We start from the raw sequence: 25097 nt of genomic DNA on the forward strand, positions 1-25097 counted from the left end.
TGTGTGTGTGTGCGTGCGTACACACATACTCAGTAGGTAAAGTGCTCATGGTGGGAACATGAGAGCCTGGGTTGGAATCTCCAGCCCAGAACCAGGTCTGAAATCCCAGCCCCAGGCAGAGAGCAGCGGAGGCCTGGAGCTCATTGCCCATCCAGCCTGCTCGGTCAGCGCCCTCGGGTTCAGGAAGCTAAAGATGGACCACACATGTGTATTATATGTCCTTGGTTTTTGTTTGCTTGCCTTCTTTTTCTCTTCTTCTTCTTCTTCTTCTTCTTCTCCATCCTCTTCTTCTTCTCCATCTTCTTCTTTTTCTTCTTTCTTCTTCTTTCTTTCTTCTTCTGCTGTATATGTAGCTTGGGCTGGCCCTGAGCTGGAGAGCCCCTCCCTTAGCTTCCTGCATGCTGACCCTAACGGCACCTTCAATCACATCCAGCTTCGTCACAAGCATGTTTACGTCTGCCTGCTGGTGACTCCTGTCCTGGTGATCTGTAGCCACTCTCACATACGCAAACCTGCCTGCATTCAGTTTTCCTTTTCACTCCTGTACTTTTACTTCCTGGGCTAGCACTGTGCGGGTTGTGAGACCCGTGTGAGCACTATTGTCTCTACTGAGGTTATAGTGTGGTTTGGTTGTTCGGAACCAGCAGCCGAGCTACGTAGTTTAGACCATGGTGAAGAATTGACAAGGCTTCTTACCTCTCCCTCTGTTGCTGTGATAAACACCATAACCAAAATCAACTAGAGGAGGAAAGGATTTATGTCCACTTACAGTTTCTAGTCCATCGTGAAAAACAGGGCAGGACCTGAGCAGAGAACATGGAAGAACGCCACTGCTGACTAGCTTGCTCCTCTCAGTTAATTAAGGCTCCCTCTTCCTAAGTGGTGCCCCCTTGTGAGACGTTAATAAAAACTAGCCAGCACACAGGGTGAAACAGAAGATGGTGAGATGGTTGAATATGCATAAACCATGACTTATTAAGACCTTCAACAATGACAACAACAACAGCAATAGCCAGGTGTGGTGGCACAGCCTTTAATCCCAGCACTCGGGAAGCAGAGGCAGGAGGATCTCTGTGAGTTTGAGGCCAGCCTGGTCTACAAAGGGAGTCCAGGACAGCTAAAGCTATACAGAGAAACCCTGTCTCAGAAACAAAACAAAACAAAACAAAAGAACAAAGGACCTTCAACACAGTGAAGGAGAAGTACAACCCCACAGAGATGAACCAGGGCACTGACTGATGGCTGTTGATGGCTATTGACAGCTGTTGATGGCTATTGACGGTTGTTGATGGCTCTAGATGGCTATTGATGGCAGTTGATGGCTGTGTGGGCATTAGTGGTTGCTTCCAGATCTGACAACTAAACAGGCATCCTCATGTCTCATCCACTTACTCACTTAATCCAGGGTTATTTTATGCTGCTTATATATTTTTAAAGTATATTTTATGTGCTATATGCAAATGGAAAAGCTCCTGTCAATCACACACATGACTTTGGGTTCAATCCCTAGTATGACGAACATATTTTTAAATAACTATATTTTAAGTATAATAAATTATTGATTTTTTTCTGGCCAAGCATTAAGTTGAGGAGAGTAGAAAAAAATAACTGTTTGGTTCAATATTTTATCTCTAAAACCAAATACTTTGGTCATATGTCACTGTTAGTGAATATTTTAACCCTTCATGGCAAGGTAGAGGCTTGGAGCCATGAGTTCCCTATATTTTGGTAAGTAGCTGAAGGAAAAACAGGTTAGTGGGAACCAGAAGTGAGAAGTTTTGTAGGTAATCTAAGCTCAGGTGGAAATAAAAATAACTGCTACCTATAGCTTACCCACAAGGCCATGAAAACACTAAGTGATCTATTGTAAGAGAGCACCGTAGGTGAACCACACTAAGTATGGCCAAATGCTGATATCTTCTTAATAAACTCATGCCCTCTTTTTTTTTTTTTTCTTTCATTTTTAATATAGAAAAGATCAGACAAAGATATGCAGACCTGCCTGGAGAATTACACATTATCGAACTGGAAAAGGATAAAAACGGACTGGGACTCAGTCTCGCTGGCAACAAAGACAGGTCACGGATGAGCATCTTTGTGGTGGGGATCAACCCCGAGGGACCAGCGGCTGCAGATGGACGCATGCAGGTTGGAGATGAGCTGCTAGAGGTGAGAGCCGTTTGTTTCAGCTTGCCCTCTGGTGCAGGGCTAGGGCAGCATACAGAAAAGCCGGCTTGGATTATTTTATGAATGTGTTGGAACCAAAAAAGAAGTATGTAGCTAGCTGGGTGTCCCCGCCCGTAATTGCAGGGCTTGGAAGGGAGAGGCAGAAGGATCAGAAGTTCAGGACCAGCTTCTGCTACATGGTGAGCTTGAGCCAGCCTTCGCTATGTGAGACCTTGCCAAAGCAAAGTAAAATAAGCCAAGGTACTAAGTCTGTGGACTTCTTATTGGGAAAAGCTAAAGTCTGACACACTGGTAACGAGCTAAGGTCACATGGCTTCCTTACTTAGAGACAGAAAGCAGAGAGCAGACCAGTGCTCAGGTGGCTACTACTCAGATGACCTCATCAGTATTCCAACAGTGTTCTGTTTTCCTAAGCTTAAATTCGGGGCCTTTGTTTTGAGTTTATTGACGTTAGTGTTTCCTTCTTTCATTTAGCTGGTTTTCAACTGTCCATTAGGACAGAAGGAAACGAGTACTTACAGTTCCTTCATTCAGCAGCTTCCAGTTTAGAGAAAAGAGATTTTTTTTAAGGTACAGAAAAGCCTTTGTATTATGAACTGAAAAGTATAATAATAGGTAACAGATAGTGCAGACTTGGTACTAGACAAGATCAGTTGTTATCCTGTTCTGAGGACTTGGTAGCTGGCGTCCTGACTTCTTGCTTGTGTTTGCCCACTGTTAAGGCCTCTCCAGCGTGTAGATTATAGGGGAGGTCAGTCACAGGACACTGGGCATCACATTGTCTTTAGGAAGTAGGGGCCTCTGAGCTTGTGTGGGTAGTTTCCCCTTCAGACTCCTGGCCCTCAGCCCACACCTGGGGCCTCTGCGGCCAGTGCGCACAGACATTAGCATTGCCCTGCTCTCCCAAGGCCCTGTAGCTCCTCTCTACACAGCACCCTTCTCTACAGAGACACCACTCCTGTGAATGCCTTTCTTGTTCTGTAATTCAGTGTCATAAAGTGAGCCCACGCTGGGGATTAGCACTGACTGCTGTAATTATTAAGTAAATAACAGTGAAGTTGACAGAATATATTTACTGTTATAATCCACACTTCAGGCTTATTGCCTTTAGCTCATGTTTATAGACTCCCTTGGGATGAGACTGAAGTGATAAAGGTGAGTATGGGAGCTAGCTCAGTAGATTACTGCTACTGCCATGTCTGTGTGCCACACATCTGTCTTTGGGGTTCCTAAGGACTTTCAATGGAAATTATTTCTGTCATTTTATAATAATAAAACTGGATTATAAATGCTTTGTTGTTATAGAATTCAGTGTCTAAACTTGGGTAAGAACTCAAGCTTGGGGGCTAGAGCGATGACTCAGCAGTTACGAGCATTTGCTATCTTGCAGGGAAACTAGGTTCTGTTCCCAACACCCACAGTCTCAGAAGATCTAGCACCCTCTTCTGACTTCCATACATACCAGGCACATGTGTCCCCCACATCCATATATTCAGATAAAACATTCCTATCAATAAAAGGGTTAACAAGAAAAGAACTTAGGCTCGGTAGACTCCAAGAGTCATGCTGTGGGCACTGACATCACTGCCTTCCTTCCCTGTGGTTTTTGAATAGACTCTGATATCTCTCTGTCAGTCTGTCTGTCTGTCTCTGTTTGTCTATCTATCTATCTCTGCCTCTGTACGTGTGTGTGTGTGTGTGTGTGTATGTGTGTGTGTGTGTGTAAGTACAAGTGTGCAAGGCTGAGAATCAACCCCGGGGCCTTTGACCATGCTAGGCAAGTGCTCTACTCCTGTGCTCACTTCCTGTCTTAACTGTTCGTTGTTGCTGTAGCTACATTGCCATAGGCTGTTATGGAGAAAAGACTTTCTTCTTCTTCTTCTTCTTCTTCTTCTTCTTCTTCTTCTTCTTCTTCTTCTTCTTCTTCTTCTTCCTCCTCCTCCTCCTCCTCCTCCTCCTCCTCCTCCTCCTCCTCTTCTTCTTTTGTGCCACCTCCTCCCACCAAGAAATTTATATTGACTCATGGTTCCAGGTCCTGGCAGTGACCTTGTTGGCAGTGTCCAAAGGTCGCCCAGGGCCTCAACTAGTGAAACATAGGGAGTGCCAGAAAGACCCAACCACTCTGGGTTTAGAGCAGACCAGTTTTGAAAAAGGCTTTTGTCAGTCCCATGTGTGGATTAATGGATTCACAAGAGCAGATCCTTGATTCCCTGCTGAAAGTCTCACCTGAAAAAAAGGGGGCGGTGGTGCTGGAGAAATGGCTCAGAAGCTGAGAGGGCTGTCTGTTCTTCCAGAGGTCCTGAGTTCAATTTCTGGCAACCACATAGTGGCTCACAACAACCTACACTAGGATCTGATGCCCTCTTCTGGCATGCACGTGTACATGCAGATAGAGCACTTGTACATAAAATAAATAGAAAGAAAATAAGTCTTATCTGGGCTAGTTTTTCTTTGTGATAGGGTTTGAATTTTGACATAGTGTTAAGAAGGACAACCATTAAACCCCCATTTGTTTGGATCCAAGAGATTGCTGGATTATGATGTTCCGGTCTATAGGGTGGATGAAAACACTGCAGTATGTGGGAACGTGTTAATTTGAGTTGTAACCTTTCTGTGTTATCCAGACTCAAGGTAGAGTAACCTATAGGACCCGGCCTCATAGGAGCACTGTGCTTTATTTCTCAGTCTGATGATCACTAGATTCTGGTAACAAATGAACTGTCACCATAGCATAAGTGAAGGGTGTCTTAGAGGACAGTTTCAGACATATATGAGCCTTGGAAGACGTACTTTAATTTTTGACCCCAATGCTTTTGACAGCTGAGGGTGTTTAGCATAGTACTTGCAACAGACCAACAGTTTTTCATCTTCCATATACTCAGTACAACACTGACGAACCCCAGATAAATGAGAGGGTTTCCCTAAACAGCCTGCAGTTTTTGGGTGGATAACATCCTAAATTCATTCCAACCTGCTACCTATCTACGTAGAGATAACACCTAGCCCCACAGCTCTAAGACACATCTTCCTGACCCTTCACTTCATGTATCAGTCACAGGCCCCAGGTGACCTGTCCTTACGCCTATGAAGTTCTTACTACTGCCATTTTTCAGGCTAGAGACCTTGGGGAAGCAGTTCTCCCAGTGTGCACCCACCTATGCATTCTATAGAACACTGCAGAAGACGTGCATGCACAGTGCGATGGTAAAGACGTGATGCCTATGGGACATTCAGGTAGAGCTTCCGTGCTGTCTCGGTTGTCTTCCCTCCGGGGACTCTCACACAGCCAACAGCTCAGAGGCTCCCAGTCCTGCAGTTCAGAGATGGGTTTTGTGTGTTTGTATTTGGGGTGGAAATGCGTTTATTACCCAGGCTTGGCTCAGATTGCTGAGACTCAAGCGATCCTCCCAGCCCAGGTTCACTGGTGCTACAGCATGCACGTTGAGCACACCAGCTCAGAGGACGTTTATAGTGGCTCACCATACAAGGTCTCTAGCCCTGGATGGTTGGGAACACTGAGTTGCGCAAGTGGCGTTTTAGGAAATGGGGCAACCATGAGCATGGGTGGCTCCCACCCCAAATGTGCTTATTTTTATGGCCTCAACCCTGAATTTGGCCCTTTTGTGTGTCTGGCTTGTCTTCCTAGCTCTTGCTCATATCCTCATCCTTACTTTGCCATGACTGTTACGTCATCCTTTGCTCACTGCTTCCTATAATCTATAGTTGATTTCACTCAGGGAAGACTCTGAAGTCAAGCTAAGAAGTGAAGAATTATCAAAGCACGTCCTGTCTTCTTGTAAGCCAGAAACTCTACTTCTCCCCAGAGCCCTGTGTGTGACTGGCTTGGGGCCCATGGACACCGCAGCACTGTTGGCGTGCAATTGCATTGTTATGGTGGAACAGTCAGCGAGTTCTGTGGGTCGATGGCACAGTTCATGTGTAAAGGAAATTTTCTGTTAAGCTCCCAGAAGACAGGGCGATTAAATCTCAACTCCTTTACCCTTACTTTCAATTCTAATGTGGGGGGTGGGGGTGTACATGTAACTGAATTAATTTCAAAAGACATTACCATATAATTACCTCGTACACAGAATGAGGCTTACACTAGACCACTGGCTTTCCCAGGGCAATTAGGTCCAGAAAATGTGCAGGCTGGGGCATGGCGCTGTCACATGAATATAGGGTTTATTTGTAGCCCTCCCACCAGTGACGCGTGGGGATACAGGGCCGAGGTGCTGTGCAGGAAGTCTGAGTGCTCTGTCAGGTTCAAGCAGAAGCAGGAAGGAAGGGAAGGTGGCGCATGGGCTGCCATGGGCAGCTGTGCACGTATGAGGCGCTCCCATGGAGCTGGGCACCTGCAGGACTGTCCAGTGTGCACGATGGGAGAGAGAAGGCGTGAATACCTCCTGGGCCTTCCACGGAGAGAGATGTAAAACTAGGGGTACATTCAGATCTCTGGTGACACTGTTTTCATAAGGAATAAATAAACCTATAGCCATGGAAGTGGAGTGGTTGACCAGGCGCTGCCCGCTGCTCTGTGCAGTTTTCTCACACTCTTCTCTGCTCAGTGCCAGCGGATCACATCTGAGATATTTTGGAAAGCTCAGGTATGACTTAGGATGTGATTTGGAAGCTCGTAAGTAGATCACTAGATCTTGTGCAACCACAGGATAAAATCTCTTAATTTATACCCAGAAGCCCAAGCCTTCCACGTTTTGTTTTTTTTTTTAACAAAATAACTTTGCCCTAAAGTACTTAATGAAATAAAAACCCCCAGGATATAAAACCCATAGAAAGAGATAAGATTGCAAAATTGAAATAAAATTATGGTTTCTCCATGATTTTCTGACAGAAGTGATACTTAATGTCTGTCTAGTCATGCAGAATTGACTGACCGGGTTTTTACTGTGGCAGTAACTTTGAAAGTGTCACAGTGTAACAGCCTTGACACCTTAAATATGAATATATTACATATTAAAGCTGTGTTTGACCAGCTGTAGTGACATATGCCTTAATCCCAGCACACCAGGCAGGAAGAAAGGCAGATCCCTGTGAGTTCAAGGCCAACCTAGTCTATAAAGTGAGTTCCAGGCCAGCCAGGACTATAAAATGAGACTCTTAGCTCAACAAACTGAAGCTATGTACGAGCTATTTAAAAATGGATTGATCAAAGATGACACAGACGAGTATTGTGAGCAGGTCCTAAACACGACCTTCACACATCCCATCTTGTGATTCTTAAAGTAATGTTTGCGGCCCCAAAAGCTCAGAGGGGACATGGGGACAGCTGAGTGAGTGGTCAGCCTCAGGCACAGAGTACAGAACCCTGGTCACCACAGCACTGTGAGCCATAGCTATGTGAGTTTGCTAGCCATTTCCTGATAAACTAAGGTCGGATCCCTGAGTATGAGGGACCTGTCATTAAAAAGGGGCAGGGAACTGGGCTCTGTGGGGAGATCTGTGTAGACCCTGAGTGGTAATACCTGCCGGACTTGCCTAGTTTTTACATGCATCTTGTCTGTCAGCTCTCAACAGCCTTAGAGAGGCAAGTGCACTTTCGACCCTGGTCCTGCAGGCAGGAGGACGGGGGCAGGAATGGGCAGGGGGCAGGCTTTCCTGAGTCTTACACTTGGATTTTACATAGTTCTGTATTAAATTCTTATAATTTTGGGAGGTGGCTGCTATAGTTTGAAAAGGAATTGTCTCTTATATGTTCATTTATTTAAACAATTGATCCCCAGCTAGTGGCATGATTTGGGAAGGTTGTGGGACATTTAAGAAGTGCAGCCTTGCCAGACGTGGTGGCACACGCTTTTATTCCCAGCATTCTGGGAGGCAGAGGCATGCGCATCTCTGTGAGTTCTACAAAGTGAGTCCAGGACAGCTAAAGCTACAGAGAAACCTTGTCTCAAAAACAAACAAACAAACAAACAAACAAACAAACAAAACAAAACAAGATAAAAGAAGTGTAGCCTCATCTGGACATGGTGGCTCACACCTTTGATCCCAGAACTTGGGCAGCAGAGACAAGTAGATCTCAGACTTTGAGTTCAGCCTGTTTTACAGAGTGTTCCAGGACAGCCATGGCTACATGTTGAGACTTTGTCTTTAAAAACAGACAAACAAACAAACAAGTAGACCCTCTGTGGGCCTTGAGGCTTTATAGCCTGCCCCCTCTTCCTGAGTGTGAGGTGCCTCCTGCTACCGTGCTTTCCTTGCCTGCTAATGTACTTTTCTCTAAAACAAAATGGATGTTGTCAGCCAGAATAAATTCTTTCCCCTTTAAATTGCTTTTTTTCAGACAATTTTTTCATATGTCAGTATTTTTCATAAGAGTGAGAAAAGTAATGTAGCGGGTGTAGGTAGATGCAGTTAATTCAGAACAGGTTAATGTATCCAGTAGAGGTTTGTCCTGGAGTGAAAGACACAGCTATTACCTGTACTCACCTGAGTTCTTTCAGAGAGCCTCACCTAGATGAAGGTGAGATCCTTGACTCCACTGCAGAAAAGTATTTCAGGATGTTGAGTGATTATTAATATTTAATATTGAATTATTAAATCAATATTGATCATTAATGAAATTAGTGGTTACTTCTTGACCAGCTTTATTCCCAAATAACCACACGGAAAGACCAGGATCTGTTTAGTAGCCCACAGCACAACGCTGCTGAGTAATTACTAGTATAATGTCGTCCCACTCAGATCCCTACACTAAACTTGCTTTTCAATCATCATCTCCCTTGATGTTTCCCCGTCTCTCCTCCTGGCTCCAACCTCTCCTTCTTTCTCTGTCTCCTCCCCTCACTGGATCAGGGTGTCCCACCCTATTTTCAGTTGTTGCTCAGCATTGGCTAGTTTGTTTTTATTGACAACACAGAGAACAAATGGTGACATGTTTACATAAACTTGAAACAGAAGATACTTTGGAGAAATCAACATTGAATGAACAAGGGTAAACTGTACCCAGTCAACAAGAGCACTATGCCAACACAGGCCAAGTCAGTTTGGAGCAAAGCTGTGTATTTAGGGGCTGGGGACGTGGCTCCGTGGGTAAAATGCATGAGGGCTGTGGTTCGGATTCCTAACACCCATGTAGTTGCTGGTTGGGCTTGGGGCCCTTCTTGTAATTCCAGCACTGAGTGGGCAGAGGATCCCTAGAGCGGGCTAGCTAAGCAGACTGGCTGCGTTGTACAGCTGAGAGACCCTGCCTCAGTGGATACTGCGGAGAGCAACCACTTAAACACAGTCAATGAGGGAGAGAGAATGAACCTCCTCACACCAAAGACATGGGTGTGGACTTTGTAGTGTCATGCTTAGCTTAGCATTAGCCATATATATTATTTTGGTAGCTTCTAAAGTTACTTTCTTTGTTTAATAACCCTCCCTTTTTCTTTATTTCTTCTTTTTTTTTTTCTTTTGAAAACTCAAAAGAATATCTAATAGGTCACAAGAAAACTAAGACAAGTAAAAAAAGTTTATAATCTTGTTTGTATAACTTTTAGAAATATATAAGTTTACAGCTTGGGGAAAAATAAGGTTAAACTCAAAGGTCCCAAGCACTTAGGTCTTAAGCATGGTTGGTTCCTATTGGAACTTTCTTATTTTAAATACCTATATAAAATGGAAATATTGTCTCTACATACATATTTTGTTTTCTTTTAGACTGAGTATGAGCCAGGCTAGCCTCAAACTCACCGAGATCTACCTGCCTCTGCTCCCCTGGTGCTGGGATTAAAGGTGTGCACTGTCACACCTGGCCTGTCTATGTAGGTACTCTTTGCGTCAAATTTGTTGGTTGTGTCAAGATTCTGAACCCCGAGCTGGCAAACGTCTCAACCAGGCCCAGGTGGAAGGCGCCTTTTCCTTCCCATGATCCTTGAACGTCTCTGCGTTTCTATTCTGCCTCAGTTTCTCAGATTGCAACTTCATACTATATTATTCATTTTCCTAAAATGTGATACCACTCTAAGCTCATCAAGAGACGAAAGTAAGCAATGAGCTTATGCTCATCTATTAAGAACCAAAGAAGGAGGGCAACCCTCCCTTGAACTGGTGGCCCAGCATGTGAGCTCCTGAGCCTGTCACTGAAGACCTTGCCCTGGTTTCTGCTCTAGACGCAGGGTTTATTTTCAGGCATAGAAAGTGTTGTGTGAAACCTCGCTCACGTTGAGTGTCCTGGTTCCCTCTGACTGTGCTCGCAGCTGTGAAGCCACTAGTTTTATTTTTGCCACTTCTGTCTCTGACTGCAGCCTGCAGGAGGAATTTTGAATTATTTCCTTGCACCTCATTGTCTGTGTGTCACTGGGATATTTTGGCTGAAGCCTCTACTCTTACCGTCTTCCAGAAGGAATGACAGTCATTTGCTTCTTGTGGCTGCGGCCCTCATTATTGCTCTCACAGACTCTCTCTGCTCTCTGCAGTGAGCCAAATTATCTTAAGACCGTAGAGAGAAAACACAGTAAAAATGAAAGCATATTAGTTATTTTCTCTCATTGCTGTGACAAAGTACCTTACAAAAGTAACTCAAGGAAGGGAAGGGCTCTTTTGGTTTATGGCGTAAACGAACATAGTCCCTCACGGCAGGGACATTAAGGCAGGAACTCGAGGTGGCTGGTCACGTGTCTCCACAACCAGGAAGCAGAGAGGTGACGGCTAGGGCTTAGATTATCTTTTCGTCTCCTTTTCCTTTTGGTCCAGGACTCTAGCTGTGGGATGGTTCCAGACATGTGCAGAGTGTACCCTTCCTCCCTCACTACAGCTCTCTGGAAATAAGCTCTCAGGTGTGTCTCCTAGGTGATTCAGAATCCAGCCAAGGTGTCAGTGAAAATTAAATATCAAGAGTAGAAGAAACCGACATCATTAAGGGAAACTGAAACACAAGAACCAGGTGTTGGGGAAGAAGTATGCCACTTGGAAGCTCTGGCTCCCTTGCCTGGGTTTCTGCACTTTTCACAACATCACCGTCATCACTACTGTTATTTTTGTTTTTAGACAAGTTCTCACTTTCTAGTCCAGGCTGACCTAGAACTCACAAAGTAACTCAAGGTGGCTTTAAACTTAGGTCAGTCTTCCTGCATTAGCATCATGACCTGGGATTATAGGCATAAATCCCAACACCCAGCTTGTGCTAGATTTCCCCTGGTACGTATATACCCATGACAAAACTGAGTTTATAAATAAGCAGAGGGCGATATTAACAGTAACTCCATGTATAGCAATTAGACAAAAGCACTCGAATAAAAGGTCAAATGAGTTTACTGTGTGAGGGTATTATCGTGTTTCCTCCTAAAGGGGTCATATTATGATTCTCTTTGGGGTATCTGAGTCACCAGCTGAATGTTTTATGGCTTGCGGCAGTTAACAAGTGTATCTGTCAGAGAATATTTGACCCAATAACGGAGTAGCTGGCAGCAGGTGTGTGCAGTGTGTGGACCCCTGGACCAAAGGCTGGAGTATGCAGAACCCAAATTGTGAGCTGTGGAAAGGGAGGATGATGCCTGTGGGGAAGGACTGGGTCAACAAAGATGTGGCCTGAGTGAGAATGGCAGCTTTGTACGCAGATTTCAAAACCATTTTGTTGTTGTTGTGTTATGTTTTCCAAGATATGTTTCACTGTGTAGCCCTGGCTGTCCTGGAACTTGCTCTGTAAGCCAGGCTGGCCATGAACTCAGAGACCTGCCTCCCGAGGCTGGGACTAAAGGGATATATATGCCAACACTGCCAGCTCCAAAAACTGATTTTTTAAAAGTAGGAATTATTTCTGGAATTTTTCATCAAATACCTTCATACCACGCTTGATCTGAAACCTTAGAAAGCAAAACTGTGTATGGGGTTGTGTATGGGGTTGTGTGTGTATGGGGTTGTGTATGGGGTTGTGTGTGTATGGGGTTGTGTATGGGGTTGTGTGTGTATGGGGTTGTGTGTGTATGGGGTTGTGTGTGTATGGGGTTGTGTATGGGGGGTTGTGTGTGTATGGGGTTGTGTATGGGGTTGTGTATGGGGTTGTGTATGGGGGGTTGTGTGTGTATGGGGTTGTGTATGGGGTTGTGTGTGTATGGGGTTGTGTGTGTATGGGGTTGTGTGTGTATGGGGTTGTGTATGGGGTTGTGTGTGTATGGGGTTGTGTGTGTATGGGGTTGTGTATGGGGGGTTGTGTGTGTATGGGGTTGTGTATGGGGTTGTGTATGGGGTTGTGTGTGGGGGGTTGTGTGTGTATGGGGTTGTGTATGGGGTTGTGTGTGTATGGGGTTGTGTATGGGGTTGTGTGTGTATGGGGTTGTGTATGGGGGGTTGTGTGTGTATGGGGTTGTGTATGGGGTTGTGTATGGGGTTGTGTATGGGGTTGTGTATAAGGTTGTGTATGGGGGGTTGTGTGTGTATGGGGTTGTGTATGGGGTTGTGTATGGGGTTGTGTATGGGGTTGTGTATGGGGGGTTGTGTGTGTATGGGGTTGTGTATGGGGTTGTGTATGGGGTTGTGTGTGTATGGGGTTGTGTATGGGGTTGTGTGTGGGGTTGTGTGTGTATGGGGTTGTGTATGGGGTTGTGTGTGGGGTTGTGTGTGTATGGGGTTGTGTGTGTATGGGGTTGTGTATGGGGTTGTGTATGGGGTTGTGTGTGTATGGGGTTGTGTATGGGGAGTTGTGTGTGTATGGGTTGTGTATGGGTGTGTATGGGGTTGTGTGTGTATGGGGTGGTATGGGGTTGTGTATGGGGTTGTGTGTGGGGTTGTGTGTGTATGGGGTTGTGTATGGGGAGTTGTGTGTGTATGGGGTTGTGTATGGGGTTGTGTGTGTATGGGGTTGTGTATGGGGTTGTGTATGGGGTTGTGTATGGGGTTGTGTATGGGGTTGTGTATGGGGTTGTGTGTGTATGGGGTTGTGTATGGGGTTGTGTGTGTATGGGGTTGTGTGTGTATGGGGTTGTGTATGGGGTTGTGTATGGGGTTGTGTATGGGGTTGTGTGTGTATGGGGTTGTGTATGGGGTTGTGTGTGTATGGGGTTGTGTATGGGGTTGTGTGTGTATGGGGTTGTGTGTGTATGGGGTTGTGTATGGGGTTGTGTATGGGGTTGTGTGTGTATGGGGTTGTGTATGGGGTTGTGTGTGTATGGGTGGTGTATGTGTGTGTATGGGGGGTTGTGTGTATGGGGTTGTGTGTGTATGGGGGTTGTGTGTGTTCACTATGTAATAGGAACACTATGCTTACCTTTCAAGCTGGTAAGTGTGGATATTACCAGTTTTAGCCAGCCTAATAGACGCTAGGTATGGATGTCGTACAAATTAGCATAAGGAAGTATGAGAGTAGTGCTATTCTCTGATGAGTAGGTTTCTAAAAGAGTCATTAGCATATCCTAAACGATACAGGAATGGACTCCGCTGTGACGTCTGCCTGCATATATGTAAGGTGTTTCGGTCACATTCACCCTCTCCTGTCTCCTCCTCATGACTCCTTTTCTTGTCCCAACAAGTCCCCCTTTGCCTTCTTGTACGTTTTGTTTTACTTTCGGTGACTAGAGTTGCCTCCAGGAGCAAGAGTGAGGGGTGGAGAATGTTCTGCCCATTGGCTAGATCTGGGTAGGGGTGGAGTACGACTTTCTCACGTACTCTGGTGCCTCACATTTGACCATGTCGCCTGGAGGGGGAGGCCTGGCGGCACTCGGAGGAAGGACAGCTGGTAGCCAAGAAGAGACTTGATACCCTATGAGCATATACAGGGGGAGGAAATCCCCCTCAGTCACAGTCATAGGGGAGAAGAGTAAGGGGAAAATGGGAGGGAGGGGAGAATGGGAGGATACAAGGGATGGGATAACCATTGAGATGTAACAAGAATAAATTAATTAAAAAAAAAAAAAGAGTGAGGGGTGGGTGAATGCTAAGAGCCTGAAATTTCTTCCACCTTTGCCATGCAGAGAATGGAAGGAGAATTGGGGGGTGGTGAGGTTTCTTGCGTGAGTTGGTAGTTGGTTGGGGTTGGGACACGTGTGACTGATTACACTGAGGATTAAGAGACGCCTCGGATGCTCCCTGACACCTCCTGAGTACCCTTGTTACATGTTCCAGTGGCCCCAGACTTACTCAAGGTGTCGGAATCTGGAGACTTGAGCCTGCATCCTGGCAGCATCCCTGCGCGTAACTTTAAACTCTTTCCTAAGACACTGAGCTTATGAGGCTCCGTGTCCTCGTTACATCTACATAGGTCCTGCTGTCTGCTGCCTGTGCCAGGGCAGTGCTAGACTGTGTGAGGCATGTGCTGAGTGTCCTTAGGTGTGAAGGATGGCATCGTGCCTCTGCAGACAGGTTTTTAATAAGGTGACTGTTGGAAGGAGGAACTGGGGCCAGTGAGATGGCTCAGTGGGTACAAGTGCTTGCCATGCACGGCATACTGCCAGAATTCCCCCGAATCCAAGGTGGGAGGAGAGAAGCTACTCCTGCACGTTGTGTTTTGATCTCCACATGTGGAACATATATGCACCAGCGAGGGTGACCATACACGACCATACACGGAGACACATAACCATGCACACAATGACAGTAAAACTTGAACACTGCTTAAAAAACGAGAAGCTGGACCTCTGAGGAGGAGAGTTAGGAGAGTCCTGGTGATCAGGGATTTGACCGGGTCTGTAAAGGGACATATAAAGCATTTTGAACACAAGAGGAAAATACATCACTGAGAACTGGGGTAGATCTGTAATCAGGTCAGCTATGGTGAGAAAGAAGGAAGCCGTAGCCGAAGCATTGCCACCGTAGCGCAGCACACCCTGATCTTCTTAGTTTGCCTTGTTGGTTTTGGTTGTTTTGAGACTGACTGTCACTATGTGCTCCAGCAGGCCTGTACCTTGCTGTGTACACCACCAGGCTGGCCTCGGGCTCACACAGATCACTTGCCTATGCTACCGCACCTGGTAAAGTGGGTCCAGGTCACTAGGCACCTGAGTCCTGTCTGCTCACCTGGCTACGAATAGCATGGAGAGTTACGCGTGAGGACCTAAGTATGGTCCCCAACGCCATGTAAGAAGTCAGTTGCAGTGGCAAGCTCTGTAGCTGCAGTACTGAGAAAGTGGAGACAGAGGACAGATCCCTGGCCTCACTGGCTAACCAGCTTAGCCTACTGAGAGAGCCCAGGTCCTAGTGAGAGACTGTCTCTAAAAACAAGGTGTGGAACTGGAGAGGTAGATCAAGAGTGAGCGCTCGCTCTTCTTGGGGACAAGAGTTCGATTCCCAACAACCACATTGCACAGGTCACAACTACTGTAACTCCAGCTCCAAGAAATACAATGTTCCTGGCACCTTGTAGCATGTGCAAACACACACACATACACGCACATGCCCGCACACACATACACACATGCACACCCACACACTAACAAAATCATAAAACACAACTAGACGACCCAGGTAGACCTCTGGCCACCACATGTCCTCACATGCACAAGTGTACGTGAACATGCACAAACACAAAAAGACACATGCCCTTGAGAGTTATGGTGGAGTAGCTTAAATGCCTTGGGAAACATACTGTTTTGCAGAATTAATAGCAACTCATGGTAACAAGTAAATTACACTATTTTGTTACCCTCTCCTGTTGTATGATAGTAATAGGACACCCTCTATTTTCTTTCTTTCTTCTTCTTCTTCTCCTCCTCCTTCTCCTTCTTCTTCTTCGGAAAAAATGGATTTTTTTTTCCTAACGTATTTGTTGATTATTGCAAAGCTGTGTTTTATGTTTTGTTTTTATTGAGGGGGAGTTTTTTTGTTTTTGTTTGGTTGGTTTTGGTTTTTCGAGACAGGGTTTCTCTGTGTAGCCTTGACTGTCCTGGACTTGCTTTGTAGACCAGGCTGGCCTCGAACTCACAGAGATCCACTTGCTTCTGCCTTCCAGGTGCTGGGATTAAAGGTGTGTGCAACCACCACCCTGCACAAAGCTGTGTTTTATAGACAGATGTCACAGTGTAGCCCAGGCTAACTTAACCCTAACCTGCAAACCTGCATCAGCGTCCCCATGCTGTGACCACAGCATACACTGTCACACAGATGACCAGTGGGAAAAGCACTTGCCGGGCGAACTTGATGACCTGAACTTGGTCCCCAAAGCCTGTGGTGAGGGAGAAGACTACATTACTGCCTCCTATTCATGTCATGACAGATGTGCATGTATGTGTGTGTGTACACACAAAATAAATAAAATGTGATAAAAGTGTTTTAAAATACTGATGCAGAAAACTCACCACAGAGCCCAACTGCTACAGATAGTTTCTTAAACCCATGCAGAAATTTCTATCTTTTTTTTTCCGTCTTTTTTTTTTTTGGTTTTTTTGAGACAGGGTTTCTCTGTGTAGCCCTGGCTGTCCTGGACTCACTTTGTAGACCAGCTGGCCTCAAACTCACGAAGATGCCCCTGCCTCTGCCTCCCGAGTGCTGGGATTAAAGGCGTGCACCACCCATCCAGAAACTTCTCTCTTAACAGTGGTTACGTGATGTCTGCTACATTTCCACTCAGTGCTGCAGTCATTTATGACCACACATCCCAGACGTGTCATCTTCATCAGTTCTTTTTCACAGAACTTGTCTTTCGTGTTGTCATGGTGAGCGATCAGCAAACCTGCAACTTCCCTGCTCTTGCTTAACTGAAAGTGGAGCTATGCTGACGTTTTAGTGCCTGTTTTTAACCTTTTTAGGATAAATTGGTAGAAATGGAATTATTTGATCAAGAGTTGGCTGGCAGCTGGGCAGGGCAGTGCATATTTGTAATCTGAGGCAGTTTATTAAGACTCCATCTCAAAATAAAGTTTTAAAGATCTGGAATGTTCTTTGCTGGTTGAGCGCTTACCTGACGTATTCCAGGCACTGGGTTCGAGCTTCACTATCAGAACCCAAAGGGCTGATGGTTAGAAACATGACGCGTTGGCCTTTCCATGTGACTTAGATTCAGTCAACATTGTTTTAAAAGTCAAAGTATAGGTTCCAATACCTTAGAAGTAGGACATTCAGAAGGTGCTCCCAGGTACAGATGGGGGAAGGACTCAGATTCCATTATCAGCCACTCGTGTAGTGTGAATTTCAGGTCAGCTCCCTAATAATAGTTTACAGTTTGTATAATATGTCATTTTGCTTTAAAAAAGAAAGCATGGGAGGGAAAGTATTAAATGTAATAAATTATGATATGATGTTCAAGCCTTGGGCAAATCTGTTACTTGAATTAAATATTAATTTAGTATAATTAATATGTTCAACCCTAGCTTAAGTTAATTAACTTTTACTTTAAAGTTGATAAGTCATTTGAGTAGATTTAATTGAGCTGCTTTTCAGCATATATTTATATTCCTATTCAGATGAACTATGAAAAATTAGAAGTAGTTGAAAACTTATCTCTTTAATATTTTTTCATAATTAAGTTGATTAAAAACAAATCTCATTAAAAGCCTTTAAAGTGAAAGTTTATGCAGCGCCAGAAAAGGATTTACATCCATTTACTTTTGCTGAATCTGCACTGGATTAACCCCAATTCTGCTTCTGTTGAAACCACAAATGCTGCAACCAATGCTCCCAGCCTGGCAGCTCAGGGCTGCCCTCGCATTAAGGTTTTGTTCTTTCCCACTATAGAGGCCAAAGGCAAACCCTGAGGGGCAGATCAGGTGGCTGGAACCCTGCAGGATGACTCACCAGCTTGGAAATGCAGGCGTGGTTGTTGTCTGGGGCCTTGGAGTGCAGACTTGCTATAATTTGTTCCTAAATAGGATTTGAATTTCAGAGCCTGGGAGAAAATTAACTCACACAAATATACCTGTTGTTGCTGTTCTGGGACCAAGGGTCAAGATCTGAGACAGAAATTAATATCTAGAGAGTCACAGAAGTCCCCTGATGTCAGTTGTAAAAAGGGGGAATCCAACAGCAACTCAGAAAACCAGAATGGCTGGTCTGGCGCATAGACAGCACTGGGAGTGGTGATAGGCACCTCTGACCGCAGTGCTCAGAAGGCTGAGGCAGGGGCATCACACTGGCCAAGCCAGCCTAGGCTACATAGTGAGGCCTTGTCTCTAAATAAATGATTAGATGATAGAAGATAGATAGATAGATAGATGGATGGATGGATGGATGGTCTAAATAAATGATTAGATGATAGAAGATAGATAGATAGATAGATAGATGGATGGATGGATGGATGGATAGATAGATAGATAGATGGATGGATGTAGACAGACAAGGAGGTAGGCATAGAGAAAGATTGGGCCGGGGATATGGCTGAACGATAGAGCACCTACCTGGCATGTGTGAGGTCCTAGATTCAATCCCATCATCATCAGCATCAGCATCATGGAAATCTCCTGCGGACAGAAAGTTGGCTTCCTTTTCCTTGTGTGTGTGTGTACCAAGGCAACAACATTCTTAGCCTCTGAGAGCCGCAGACTCTGAGACTGCGGAGGGTTAACGTAGATATTTAGAATGACAAGAAACCGTATCAGTGAAGAGAATTCAGTTTCAAAGAACAGAAATTAGTTCAAGCAATTGCCTTTGTCACTTTGGGTGGCTATAACAAATGCTGAAGTAGCTGAGGTCACACACACATACACCTTGCAGTTCTGTACACTGGGAAGCCTGAAATCACAGTGCTAGACTCTCATGAAGCCTCCTTCCTGGTCTGCAAATGGCCTCCTCACTGCTGTATCCTCTATAGTAGAGGGACTCTCTCTCTCTTCTTGTCTCCTTTCTTCCCTCTGTTGAGCAGAGCCTCCTGGTATAGCCCAGGCTGGCTTCAAACTCAACATCCTCCCGCGTCAGTCGTGCCGGTGCTGCAATTACAGGAATGAACTGCCACACTCAATCGTGTCTTGTTATGATACAATCCCATTGACTAGTGTTCCAGTTTCCACCATGATTGTATGCAGATGAGAGAGAGAGAGAGAGAGAGAGAGAGAGAGAGAGAGAGAGAGAGAGAGAGAGAGAGAGAGACAGAGACAGAGACAGAGACAGAGACAGAGACAGAGAGACAGAGAGAACATATGTGTATAGAGGTCAGAGAACAGCTTGTGAGAGTCTGTTCTCACTTCCTACCGCATGGGTCCCCAGTATGAAACTTACGTCTTCAGGTTTGGCTGCAAGTACTCATAAGCCATTTTTAAAGCCAGAAAGGCTTTGTTGTAACCTTTTATTTGTGTGAGTGTGTGTGTGTATGAGTGAGTGTGTGTGTGTGTATGAGTGTGTGTGTGTGTGTGTGTGTATGAGTGTGTGTGTGTGTGTGTGTGTGTGTGTGTGTGTGTGTGTGTGTGTGTAGAGGTCTCAGTTTTCCTTTTAGATTTAATCTAGTAACTGCAGGTTCTTGTGTGTTTTGAGTTGCTTGCTCTGGTCCCAGCTCTCCACTGCGTAACACTTCCTAAGCATCTCCAGTGAGCAGCTGCCCCAGCGGTCAAGGCCACAGCTGCTGGCACTGCAGAAAGCTGCAGCAGCCACAGCAACCGTGGCACCGTTCTACCAGAGCTTTTCACATTACTCTCAGAACCTTTGCCTGGTGACCAAGTTGAAGAAGATGTTATTTAGGTTGGTATCCCCCTGTGTGCTGAGCAGTGCATTTTTAGTGTATGAAAGGGCCCACGTGTGATCTCCAGCACCAAGAAGGACAAGCAGGGAAGCAGAAGGGACAGGAAGGAGACCGCGTCTTTCTGTCTCTGCCTGTGTCTGTCCATGTGCATTTCTGCGTGTATGAAAAATGAAGCCATGAAACTATGAGTACTTCTGTATCAGTGTGTTAATATTGGAAATCTGGGCTCAAGCATGACTATTAAAGTTTAACAGCAGAAAAGATGAGTGTCTGAATAAATGGACAGAAAATTCCTTCAGATGTCAAGAGCGCCACCCATGAACAGCCTTTCTCCTTACGGTTCTCAGGACAGCTTTGGAGCAGCTGTGTGAATTCCCTTCACATGTGGGAAAGCAAGCAGCAGATAACTGGCAGTGTGGGCAGCTGTGTGTTCCTCTGAGGCTAATGATCCTGGTAAAGAACAAGAGAAAACCTGACAGAATAAGAGGCAGAGTGAAGCTGCAGCCAGAAGAGCATGGCTGCCTCTCCTCAGGCCTGGGAAAGGCCACCTAGCTGTGGCTGCCCCTCCTCAGGCCTGGGAAAGGCCACCTAGCTGTGGCTGCCCCTCCTCAGGCCTGGGAAAGGCCACCTGGCTGTGGCTGCCCCTCCTCAGGCCTGGGAAAGGCCACCTGGCTGTGGCTGCCCCTCCTCAGGCCTGGGAAAGGCCACCTAGCTGTGGCTGCCCCTCCTCAGGCCTGGGAAAGGCCACCTGGCTGTGGCTGCCCCTCCTCAGGCCTGGGAAAGGCCACCTGGCTGTGGCTGCCCCTCCTCAGGCCTGGGAAAGGCCACCTAGCTGTGGCTGCCCCTCCTCAGGCCTGGGAAAGGCCACCTAGCTGTGGCTGCCCCTCCCTAGGCCTGAGGAAGGTCTGGCTTTTAAGACAATTAAGAATGCTCTGCTTCCCTCCCCGTCTTTTAAAGTGTTTATTTCCTTTTACTTTCTCATTATAGCCCCTGTGATGAAGCAATGTTTCCAACAGCATTACAGAGACATCAAGGTGGATTAAGCACCGATTTCTTTGTTTTGTTTTGTTTGTTGTTTGTTTGTTTGTTTTGTTTTTGTTTTTTTGAGACAGGGTTTCTCTGTGTAGCCGGGACTGCCCTAGACTAGCTTTGTAGACCAGGCTGGCCTGGAACTCACAGCGATCCACCTGCCTCTGCCTCCCAAATGCTGGGATTACAGGAGTGTTCCACCGCACCCAGCTAAACACCGATTTCAAAGGACTCATCCCTTGAGTATCGCTGAATGTACTGAACCATCCCTAAGATGGCAGAAGTTATCAGAGCCACAGCCACATAGGGATAACGTAAGAGTACAGCTCGTCAGCTACTTATCAAACAAAATTGAGTGAAGGATATAAGAGAATAATTATAGCTATTATCATAATATATCGGTGGGAAGATCTGAGCTAAAAACAGCTAAGGTCTACTGTTTTATGATATTTAGGTGACTCTAGTCAAATCATAATCCCAGTGCATCTTGGACATGAGCGGAGGACTCGTTGGATGTCTACAGTAAGATGTCCTATGTAATTAGTTTATCTAAAATCCAACTTAAGACAGGTATATAATATTTATCTCCTGGGTAATGAAATTTATTCTATGGAATAACTCTGACCCACTGCAGCACCGTGTGTAATGGGCCTTGCAGAGCTCTGTATATACTGTAGCTGGGGCTATTTTCTACACTCTTGGGAATCGGAAAAAGCCATAGTGAAATATCTGTCATAAAACTTTGCATTGAGCTCAGCTACTGTTCTCGTGATGTTTAGCAACAGGGTTAAGGCATTTAATCTTTTATTAGCCACAGTTGCCACAGCTGAATTTAGGAGACTCTTCACAGTTACTTAGAATCACCCTGTGGATCTCTAGTGCAAAGGATAGTGACTTTGACCACTACCGAATTCTACACATACACAACAGTGAAGGCTTACTGTGTAACTCCAACTGCTGACATGTATACTTTTATATGCGTATATTTATTCATTGCGTAAATATATAGGTTGTATTTTTACAAGTGTATTTTTTTTTCCCAAACAGATAAACAATCAGATCATTTATGGAAGAAGTCATCAAAATGCATCTGCCATCATTAAGACCGCCCCAACCAGGGTCAAACTGGTCTTCATCAGGTAAGCGGGTCAAACTGGTCCTCGTCAGGTAAGCGGGTCAAACTGGTCCTCATCAGGTGAGCTGAATTGTAGATCCTCCTCTTCCGATACCATTATCGGCATTGATATTTTATTTTTGCTTTGTCTAATGAAGCCACTATATTCGAAAACACTTTCCTTTTCTGTTGCCTTAAGAAAACTGTGGACTGTTTCGACTCCAGGATTTTTCTTGTTTTTCCATGTTTCACAAGATGGAATTGGTAATTGAGTTTATTGTTATCAGTGAAGTGTCTGCATGCTTACATTTGTAGAGATAGAATGGGGCTCTCTCACTACTGTCACATGGCTGCATATTTACTGACTCATTATGGTCTTCATGAAAGAGCAAACAGTTAGAGAACCCAGAAAAGTGGAGGACTGCTGGTGAGGGCTGTGGGCATGAGGAAGAGGTAGATTACTCACTGGGATGTGCCGCATCCTGTCTTCATCCCCAGCAACAGGAAGTGTGCACCTGTAATCCCTGAATCAGCAGGAGTGGGGAGGGGGTCAGAAGTTCAAGGTCGCTGTTGTGTACGTGGAGAGTTGGGGGCCAGCCTGAGCTGCATGAGAGTTGTCATTAAGAACAAGAGTGCTGGTAAGAGATGTAGCCTGGGCGAATCAGATCTGGTGCTCAGGGTCCTACACTTGGCCCGCCTCACCCACCAGCTGACTGAGTCCGACAGGGCTTGCAAGTAAGAGTTGGGAGTCTGTACATCTGAGGCCAGGGATCTGTATCAGCAGCAGCTGAGCTTGCTTATGCCTCTTTTGTTTAACTGGAATGGTATTAGGTTAATAGGTGGTGTAAGGAACCATGCTTGTTAAATATTTCTGGATTTCTTTTCCCCTGTGCTTCCATTTCCATTTTTAAAATGGATATCTCCTTTCATTGTTTTGTTTTGGATTTTTTTCAGTGATGGGCTGTGAAGATGACTCAGTGGTTAAAAGCCCTGGCTGATCTTGCAGAGGACCCAGGTTCAATTCCCAGGCACAGGTGGTACCTCATGCCACCTGTAACTTTAGCTCCAGCGAGTCCAGTGCCCTTTTCCTGATTCCCATGGGCACCTGGTGTGCACATGCACACATACATGCAGACACAACTGCATGTTTTTCAAATTTTGAAAATAATCTCTATGGGCTGGGGATGCAGCTCGGTGGTAGAGCACTTGTCTAGAATACTCACGGCCTGGGTTTCATGCCTGGCCCTGGAAAACATGCATATCACGTGACCGGCACACTGAGAAGCATACAGTAAGAGCCGAAAGGATATTCAGTGCCTTCCTGTTGTGAAAACGATTATCATTTTCCTTTCTTACTAATTACCACCCATGAGAGCCCTGTCATTGCTGGGAGCCCTGGCACTCGGGGGTGGAGGGGTTAGTTCTGTTAGCAGGTTGGGCTGTGGTGCAGCTGAGCATCCTTCCCACGTCACCTTTCGGCCTAACCTTGTGCTCTCTCCTGATGCAGCCCTCCAGCTGCATCCTTTTCTCCCACTGTCTAGTTTCTTAGTTCTGGATTGCAGGGGCGGAGGAGATCTTGTTGTGTATGCGCTGCCTCCTCCTGAGGCTTACTTGGCAGTGCTCTCGTTGGGGTGTCTTTGCTCTTCCAGTTGTTAGGTGCTTCAAAGATTGTTTGCCTGTGGTACCTTGAGCACATTTGAGGCTAGTTAAATCACTGAAAAGGCTGCACTGTCTGTTGAAAGAAATCCACACAGGTCGCAGGGTCATGCTTGGAGACATGCTTGAAAGCTGTGAGAATTATACACATGTGTGTGTGCCTGCTGTGGTTTTGAAATTGTTCAAGTGTCCTCTTCATATGTTGAAGGCTTGGTTTTCAGTGTGATCATATAAATAGTGCGACCTTTGAGAGGGGCTTAAAAGTGTGTGAGTCTCTGGCCATTGCCCTTAGAACATTAGGGCACTTCTCATGGATTAGAGTTAGTTTTCTTGAAGCTAGTTTCTTTCTTTTTTTTTCTTTTTTTCTTTTTTTTTTTTTTTTGGAAGCTGGTTTCTTATAACAATATAAGCTTATGGCTAGAGAGTTGTCCCAGGCAGAACGGCCTTTCAGAGGACAGGCGCTTGGGATGGAGTTGCAGCTTTGCAGAGCGCTTGCCCACCATGCATGAGGCTCTCAGTTCTGTCCCCAGCACCGCAAAGAGACTGAAACAAAGAAAACAACTGAGCCTAATCCCAGCATCACCCTCTGTGTCTTTCTATGTTGTCTCCCCCTCTCTTACAAACTGTCACAGCATGTCACCATTTACAGGCCTTCACCACAGCTTGTCCGATGGGGTTTGGGTATTCGGCCTTTAAAGGCATGAGCCAACCCTCATCAGAGAGCCTGCTTCTTGCAGTAGATGGGAGCTAACATAAGGACCCACACATTGGGCAATGTGCAGGGAGCGCAGGACTTTGGAGTACTCTGTTATAAATGGGATGTGTTCATCAAAACCCTCCCCCTCAGGACTCAGCATCCATGTGGAAGAAGAGCCAGAAAGGTTGTAAGAACTAGGTGATGGATGACTCCAGGGAAGCAGCGTCTTCTAAACACAAGACTGATGCACATGTGAACCCAGAGTGACTGGTAGCATGCACAGGTTCAAGCCAGATGGGGTCCCCACACTGAGAACAGCAAAGGGGCATGTGCTCCCACCCCTAACCAAGGAACCAAGGAGCTGCCTGCAATTGGTACCCACTGGCAGAGGGAGGATCAGTGTTCTCTAGTAGAGTATCATTGAGTGTATTAACCACACTGCAGGACAGATCCCATCCATGCCCAGGGGTAGCTCACCAGCACAAAACAACGTTAATGTATTTCTCTAGACTTCTTGTTAAATTTTTCTCTGTTTTAGCTTTTTTTTTTTTTTTTTTTTTTTTTTTTTGTCTTATTGATCTTTCGCTTATTTTGATTTTCTATTAGGGGATGCTTTTTCTTGGCTTTTGTATATATTTATTTTTTAAAAGAGAAAACGAAAATAAATTTTGGGTGCATAGGGAGAATCTGGAAGTAATTGAGGAAAGAGAAAATGTAATCAAAATATATTGTATGAAAAAATACTTTTCAATTAAAAAGAAAGCCACGAGCTGAACAAATGTCTTTTCTTTATAAGCTACCCAGCCATTGGTGTTTTATTTTATGTGTGTTACATATGCATTTCTATCTGTATTTTATTATAGCAGCAAACAAAAGCA

At 45.4% G+C, this 25097-nt stretch overlaps 1 protein-coding gene across 1 annotated transcript in view; it reads left to right on the forward strand.

The window, feature by feature from the left end:
* The window catches only part of Patj (PATJ crumbs cell polarity complex component), a 284333-nt gene that overhangs the window by 168137 nt on the left and 91099 nt on the right, over window positions 1-25097 (forward strand). The window contains exons 28-29 of the mRNA XM_051164507.1: window positions 1973-2169; window positions 21800-21891. Of these exons, the coding sequence (XP_051020464.1) occupies window positions 1973-2169; window positions 21800-21891 (289 nt within the window). The remainder of the gene's footprint in view (window positions 1-1972; window positions 2170-21799; window positions 21892-25097) is intronic.

The sequence above is a fragment of the Acomys russatus genome, chromosome 2 (assembly GCF_903995435.1).
Source record: "Acomys russatus chromosome 2, mAcoRus1.1, whole genome shotgun sequence".
Classification (NCBI taxonomy): Eukaryota; Metazoa; Chordata; class Mammalia; order Rodentia; family Muridae; genus Acomys; species Acomys russatus.